An 8,585-nucleotide genomic window follows, 5' to 3' on the forward strand; every position below is an offset into this window, starting at 1 on the left:
AGTAAGAAACGACTTTGGCCAGAGTTTATTATGTGTAAATGTAAAAAGTAGATAATTCAGTGCCGTAAGTGTCTTCTATTTTTATATATATATATGAAACACTTCAAGTTCATAACATTAAAGGATAATCCTAAATATTTTATTAAACTGAAACAAGAGTGCATTTCGAAAAAAATAACGTTTGCTCAAAGAAAAAATTGTAATTTATACAAAAAATATTTACCAACATGAAATACACATGTGAGTATTATTTCAGTCTGTATTAGAAGTCTTAGGTGCATGATGATTGATTACATGTACACTGTTAGTGTCAAAGTTACAGATGCTCCTAGCTTCAACAAAAACAGAGTTCATGAAAGCAATAAATAACAAATCAGTTTCTTGTCCCCACATGCAACAGAGTTCCAACTTGAGGATGCCTATGTTCGAAAGTTCTCTTGTTCATTTGATGATTTTTACACATTCTTTTGTGATTTCGCAGTCATTCAAGATGCCTAGAAGAAAGAACTGGAAACGTTCCAAAGCCATCATGGGGGCTGCCAATCCAATGACGAAGACTGGTGACCAACACTCAGTAGATGACAGAGAGGAGGAGTCTGCCCTCATTTATAAAAACAGAAAAACAAATGCCCCTTGTGGGAATACTATTGAAAATGAGCCTGAGGAGTCTGTCCTCCCTAAAAACAGAAAAACTGAGCATGCCCCTTATGGGAAAACTGAGCAGATTGTACATTTCACCTCTTGTAGGAAAACTGAACAGATTGCAAATTATGCCCCTTGTGGGAAAACAAGAACTATTCTTTCTGATACTAAAAGTAAAAATACTAAAGAATATGCGAATGATACACCTATGAACTACTCAGTAATAAATGCTCTTCATATTTTTGATAATGTTACGTTGACTTTTGGAAGTTTTGATCAATTTGATGGTCGTTTTTCCAATTTTACTAGAGGAAATCAATGCACGTGCAATTGTTTAATTTATTTGGCCTTTGCAACTAAGAATATAGATGACCAACAGTATAACTTAGATGATATTTTGGAAATAGGAGATCAAGTTTATCTCAAAACTGTGCAGAATCTCAAACAGGAAGGTAGATTTAGAAACATGTTATTGACTTTAAACGAAATTCCAAATGTGTTTGAAATTAGAGGACAAAAAATTATAGTGGAAAGAAAAAATGTCTTGTTTGGTACTGCTGTTCAATTTGATTCAACAAATGACTTCCTTACATTACAAGAAGCCCTTGTAGAAGCATTTGAAAAGGCTAAGGCTGCTTTAGTTATGATAGGCGCTATATGTTCTGGTGTTTATTTTGACAACGATACTTATTTTTTCTTTGACTCTCATTCACATGACAAGTCTGGTTTATATGAGCCACGAGAGTCTAAAGGCATGTCAATACTCATAGGATTCAGAGACATCCAAAGTCTGGTGAATTATATGTACTCTCACTACACAAGCATGCATATTGATTTACAGTCACAGTATGAAATTCTTCCAGTGAAGTTAATTGACATGGACAACTCATTAGTACTTCAGAGGCAGATTAATAGTTATTTTAAAGATCAAAATCGTAGAAATATAATTCAAATTTCGACCAAAGCCCTGACAGACGAATGTGATAAACGTAAGGTATATATGAAAACATACATGCAAAGAAGAAGGGAAGATCCATACATACACCAAAGAGAGCTTAATGCTAAACAAAAGGCTAGAGAAGATGATGAAGTCAGACAGAAAGAACTAGATGCCAAGCGAAAAACGAGAAGGGATGATGAAGTCAGACAGAAAGAACTAGATGCCAAGCGAAACACGAGAAGGGATGATGAAGTCAGACAAAAAGAACTAGATGCCAAGCGAAAAACGAGAAAGGATGATGAAGTCAGACAGAAAGCAGTAGATGCCAAGCGAAAAACGAGAAGAGATGATGAAGTCAGACAGAAAGAACTAGATGCTAAGCGAAAAACGAGAAGGGATGATGAAGTCAGACAGAAAGAACTAGATGCCAAGCGAAAAACGAGAAGGGATGATGAAGTCAGACAGAAAGAACTAGATGCCAAGCGAAACACGAGAAGGGATGATGAAGTCAGACAAAAAGAACTAGATGCCAAGCGAAAAACGAGAAAGGATGATGAAGTCAGACAGAAAGCAGTAGATGCCAAGCGAAAAACGAGAAGAGATGATGAAGTCAGACAGAAAGAACTAGATGCTAAGCGAAAAACGAGAAGGGATGATGAAGTCAGACAGAAAGAACTAGATGCCAAGCGAAAAACGAGAAGGGATGATGAAGTCAGACAGAAAGAACTAGATGCCAAGCGAAAAACGAGAAGGGATGATGAAGTCAGACAGAAAGAACTAGATGCCAAGCGAAAAATGAGAAGGGATGATGAAGTCAGACAGAAAGAATTAGATGCCAAGCGAAAAGCTAGAAAGGATGACCAAGTGAATGAAAAAGAAAGATTATGTAAACAAGCTTCTAGAAATAGAGATCGATCCAAGATTAGAAACTATGATAGATCAGTTAAGAGTCAAAAGAGGAAGGCAGAAGAATTTGCCTGTCATGAATCAAAATTAAAGAAACAAAAACAGCAAGGCTCTTCTCTTGAACAATGCATTGATATATTTTCTAAAAACATTATTGAAGGTCCGACTTACCTGTGCACATCATGTACTCAGACATGGTTTAGTAATTCAGTTGTTAATGCTTGTAGAATAAAGCAGACAGTTAAGGGTGATTTGAAGCAATGTTTTACTGATAGAAAATCTGTCAACAATATTGAATGGATTTGCAATACATGTTTACAATCTATAAGACAAAATAAAATACCAAGGCTTTCTGTTGCAAATAAAATGGGATTTCCAGTAAAACCAATAGAATTGAATCTGTATCCATTAGAAGAAAGGTTATTGTCATTAAGAATACCATTTATGCAAATTCGGTTGTTACCACGAGGAGGTCAACTTTCAGTCAAAGGAAATGTAGTAAATGTACCTGTCGATGTACAACCTACAATTAATTCCCTTCCTCATACTCTGGAGAAATCAGGTACAATACCAATAAAACTGAAAAAAAAACTGTCATATAACAAATGTGATTTCAGTGAGAATGTTAGGCCATTTGCTGTACTTTGTGCATTGCATTATCTTATGCAGAATAGTGACTTGTACAAAACCTCTGGTGTACAAATAGATCAAAACTGGATAAGAGAAATAACTGCTGTACAAAACAATGATGAAAGTGAAGTAGCTAATAATACCAGCAATGAAGATGAAGAAACAAGCACAGGTGATAAATTTGATGAAATCAATGAGGAGGAACTCCATGCAGGAAATACTGACACGCTTTTAGACGAAGTGTTCGATGAGACCAGTAACACAGGCAGTTCTCAGTATGTTTTTGCTCCTGGTGAAGGGCAGAGACCATTGAGTTTGTACAATGACACAGATGCTGAGTATTTAGCATTCCCAAGTATATTTTGTGGACAACGCAGACCAGATAGCAAAGAAAGATTAGTTTCTGTGCATTATTCAGATATTGTAAAGTGGGAACTGAGATCTGTAGACAGAAGAGTTGCACAGTCAGTACCAAATTTGTTTTTCAAATTAAAGAAAATACAAATGAAACATATAAATGATAGAGTAAATCTTGCCTTACGTAGATGCAAATCAGAAGGGAAAAAATGGACAGTAAGAGACTTTTTGAACCCTTCAACTGTGAATGATATAGTAAAGTTAGATGAAGGATATTACATTTTCAGATCACTTAGAAACTCTCCTGTTTACCTTGAGAAGAGAAAGAAAGATGTATTTGCAATGATCAGACAGTTAGGTTTACCGACATGGTTTGGTTCCTTTTCTTCAGCAGATACAAATTGGAAGGATTTACTTAGAATTCTTGGAAAGTTGAATGATGGTAAATATTATTCTGATGATGAATTGGATCAAATGGACTGGAATACAAAGTCCAGACTAGTACAGAAAGATCCTGTCACATGCTCTAGGTTTTTTGATTATCGTGTCCAACAATTCATCAAGACAGTTTTACAGAGTGATCATGACCCTATTGGGAAAGTGATTGATTATTTCTATCGTGTTGAATTTCAACAAAGAGGGTCACCCCACATTCACATGTTGATATGGATTGAAAATGCTCCAATTTATGAACAGGATTCAAATGAAGACCTCGTTCAGTTTATTGACAAATATGTAAGTTGTTCATTATCATCTGCTCCATCTGATTTGGTTAGTTTACAAGTTCACAAACATTCAAAGACTTGCAGAACTAAAGGTCGGCCAATATGTCGCTTTGGGTTTCCTTTGCCACCTTTGGATGAGACAGTAATTTTAGAACCATTAGATGAAGATATTGATAAATACAAGGCAATTTATAAAGAAGTCCAAACCAAGGTCGATTCACTTTATACAATGGATAATGTTGAAGATATTACTTTTGATGAGCTTCTTAACAATGTATTACAGTTAAGTCGAGAGGATTATATTAAAGCAATCAGAAGCAATCTATCTAGTGCAAAAGTGTTCCTTAAAAGAAAGCCAAGTGAAGTTCGTGTAAATCCATACATGAAAGCATTATTACCGGCATGGAAAGCAAATCATGATTTGCAGTTTGTCCTAGATCCATATGCATGTGCTGTATACATTGTTTCATATATAAGCAAGTCTCAAAAGGGAATGAGTGGATTGCTAGACCAAGCTGCAAAGGAAGCTAGAGAAGGAAATTTGGACCTCAAGCGACAAGTTAGGCACATTGGAAATTATTTTACAAATTCAGTCGAAACCTGTGCTCAAGAAGCTGTGTATTTATTGCTACAAATGCCTCTGACAAAAGCTACCAGACATGTAGTATTCATAAACACTTCTCCACCTGACAAGAGAACTTTCTTGCTAAAACAAACATCAGAGCTTGAAAAATTATCCCCTGATTCTACTGATGTAGAGTCAAACAATGACATCAAACGTTATTCAAAAAGACCAGCACTTCTACAAAACTGGTGTCTTGCAGACTACATATCTCAACTTGAAGTGAAATTTCCTGCTTCAGATGACGAACAAAACAAAAGTGAGTCAGAGAATGAGTCTGAAACTGAAGATGAGCTAGAAATGTCAAATGAGAATCATAGAAAAATAAAAATTACTCTTAAAAATGGCATAATCATTCGACAAAGAAAATCACAAAAAGTGATTAGGTATGTCCGATACAATAGAAAAACAGATTCTGAAAATTTTTACAGGGAACGATTGCTACTGTTCTATCCTTGGAGAAATGAACAATCTGATCTAAAGGGAACAAACGAAACATATGAAAGTATGTACAATTCTGTTCGAAGAATAGTAGAGAGTAAAGCCAAACAGTATGAACATAATGTTGAAAAACTTGACAAAGCCATTGAGGAAGCAGAGAATGATTGCCATCAATATGATGAAATAGCTCCTGGAACTCAGCAAGTAGAGCTTGAAGATGTTGAAGAAGGGTCAACAGAGGCAGATCAGTATGTACATTTCAACCCAGATAGACCAACAGAACATAGACATTATGATATTTCAGAAGAAGTTGGTGTAGCAGCTAGAACAATAGATGTAAAAAGTCATGCCAATCGCATTGAAGATGATGACTATTACAAGCTCATACGGTCTTTAAATAATAAACAAAGAGAATTTTTCCTTCATGTACTCACATGGATTAAAAGAAAATGTGACCCATTGTATCTGTTCTTGACAGGTGGTGCAGGTGTAGGAAAATCTGTAGTAGTCAAAGCTCTATTTCAAGCACTGCATAGACATTTGTGTTCCACCGAAGGTGAAGATCCTGATGATATAAGAATTCTGTTATGTGCTCCAACGGGAAAAGCAGCCTATAATATTAATGGTTTGACCATACATAATGCTTTTCAAATACAGCCCAATAAAGGATTAAATCAATCTCTGTCATGTGATGTTCTAAATACTCTAAGAATGAAATATAGAAATTTATCAGTTGTAATGATTGACGAAATCTCAATGGTTGGAAACAAAATGTTCTCCCTTTTGGATGCTAGATTAAAGAAAATCAAAGGCAGCAACCAGATATTTGGAGGTGTAAGTGTGATTGCAATTGGAGACTTCTTTCAACTGAAGCCAGTATTTGATGGTTGGATTTTTCAAGATCTTAACAAAGGCATATCTGCTCTTTCTCCTAATTTGTGGAAGGAGTTATTTAAGGTTCATGAACTTACACAGATAATGAGACAAAAAGATGATATAGAGTTTGCAGAGTTGTTGAATAGGTTGAGACTTAATAATCTCAATGACAATGATTTTGCTATTCTTGATACAAGGACTGTCCGGATTGAAGATCAATCATACAATAAAAACAGTACACACTTATTTGTACAAAATGATCTTGTTGATAAATTTAACAACAAGTTTATAACAAATTTGACATCTGAGAAAGTAAGTGTAAAAGCTGTAGACACCGTAGTTGGAGACTTTTCCCCTCCTATTAAAGCAAAATTGATCAGTTCTTTACCTGGAAAGCAGTCTGACACAGCCAATTTAGCCAAAGAAGTGGAGCTAGCTATTGGAATGAAATATGATCTAACAGCTAACATTGAAGTAACAGATGGTCTCACCAATGGTTCATCTTGTCAGGTGAAATTATTTGAGTACAAGACGAAATCTCAAAGACCAAGTATAGTATGGGTCAAATTTAATGATGAGAAAATTGGAACAAATACAAGAAAAAAGTATAACCACTTGTACAGTCAAAATATTGACAAAAGATGGACACCAGTTTTTGATATTAAGAGATCATTTAGTTATAGATACAAAAATTTTGAACGAATCCAGATGCCTCTTCGACCTGCTGCTGGAAAAACAATCCACAAGTCACAAGGTGATACTTTAAAAGAAGTAGTTGTGAGTCTTGATTCTAAATGCAAAGGGAAGATTCCTCATATTCATTATGTTGCTTTAAGCAGAGTAACAACTTTATCAGGATTGCAAATACTTAACTTGAATCGAAAAAATATTGCTGTGTCTGACTGTGTCAAGGATGAAGTTGAGAGATTGAAATCTGAGGCGGTCCTTTCATTGTGTTTCAAACCACTGTATTCTTTGCCAAGTGAAAATTTCAAGGTGGTTTTTAACAATTCGAGATCTATGCATTTGCATCACGAAGACATTAGAGCAGATCCCAGCATTATGGATGCTGATGTCATTGGTATCGCAGAATCAAGGTTAATCCCTTCAGATTGCAACGAAAATTACTTATTTCCTGGATTTCAAACACCTATTCGAGTTGATCAAAATCAAAAACATCCAAATACTAGACCTCCACATGGACTTGTTGTATTCTTGAAAAATGGCTGTTTACTTCAAAGACAATTGCCTTATTCAACACCTACATTAGAATTTCTACTAGTGGAAATAATTGTGCCTAACAAAGGACTCTTCCAAGTAGTGTTTGTCTACAGAGCATCAGAATGTTCCCTTAAAGATTTGAAGACAGCTTTCCTCTATGATCTTGCTCCTACTTTGGATTTACAACACTCAAATTTAATTATAATGGGAGATTTTAACTTTGATTTGCTATCTGGACATGATAATTTCCTGAACTTTATGTTGGACACATTTATGTGCTCCCAAATTCTTACTAAGCCTACCAGATTATACACAACATTATTAGATCATATTTTCCTAAATATTGATAAAATTTTTCATTATGAGACAGATATTCTTGATGCCTATTGGTCCGACCATCAGATTATTTATGTTACAGTTCAGTTACATTAAAAATATTAAAGTAAGAAGTGTAAAACCCACTACATTTTTTTGGATATTTAAGTTTGTTCAATAGAACAACCTTAAATGTCCAAAGAGGGGTTATTTTTGCTCATGGGTTCCCCTCACCATCTTATAAAGGTTGGGGTCACAGGCAAATTTTGTTCATGTGAATTTCACACAAATTCATGTGAAATTCACATGAAATGATTGTGAAATTCACGTGAAAAAATTCATGTGAATTTCACATCAATACAAATTCATGTAAATGATATTCATGTGAAACTCAAATGAAATGAGTTCACACGAATTTCATGTATAAGCTCAATTCATCACATGAATTTCACGTGAAAATTAAATTCACATAAAATTCACGTGAACAAAATTTGCCTGTGTAATTGTGGAAGGAACTGACAATACAGTTAAGAGTATGAATGGTAAGGGGCATAATTGGCCTCTGAAAACCAAGATTATTATATTTTGTTAAACATGTTTATATCAAATATTATATATCACACAAAGAAATAATCCACATTTCAAAATTTTGCTACATCTGGAGCCAAAAGGACCATTACCATTAATACTGCTTTCAAACATACTTAAGTTTTATAAGAAAATGTGACAAAAAATCTAAATAATTTATTGTGAAGGCTGGAAAAATTGGGTACATGTATAAAGGGGATGAGAATCTAGGATATATTTTTTGGTCCATTAGAATAAATGTTGAATAATTTTTATTGAAACATTTTGAAATGTTTTAAGAACAATAATTGAGGTATCATTTGTGTTTTATTTTTAAATTCTT

General features: G+C 34.5%; 1 protein-coding gene across 1 annotated transcript; it reads left to right on the forward strand.

Annotated features, from left to right (window-relative positions):
* Window positions 1-490: 490 nt before the first annotated feature.
* LOC139494627 (uncharacterized) lies at window positions 491-7,792 on the forward strand. Its single transcript, XM_071282785.1, has 2 exons — window positions 491-1,783; window positions 2,354-7,792. The coding sequence occupies exons 1-2, from the start codon at window positions 491-493 to the stop codon at window positions 7,790-7,792; spliced, it is 6,732 nt and encodes a 2,243-aa protein (XP_071138886.1).
* The last annotated feature ends 793 nt before the right edge of the window (window positions 7,793-8,585 follow it).

This window comes from Mytilus edulis, chromosome 11, assembly GCF_963676685.1.
Source record: "Mytilus edulis chromosome 11, xbMytEdul2.2, whole genome shotgun sequence".
Taxonomy (NCBI): domain Eukaryota; kingdom Metazoa; phylum Mollusca; class Bivalvia; order Mytilida; family Mytilidae; genus Mytilus; species Mytilus edulis.

Coding starts and splice junctions, on each gene's coding strand:
- LOC139494627 (XM_071282785.1), top strand. CDS start 491: ATGCCTAGAAGAAAGAACTGGAAACGTTCCAAAGCCATCATGGGGGCT. Junction 1,784..2,353: donor AAACGAGAAGGGATGATGAA/GTCAGACAGAAA, acceptor GAAGTCAGACAG/AAAGAACTAGATGCCAAGCG.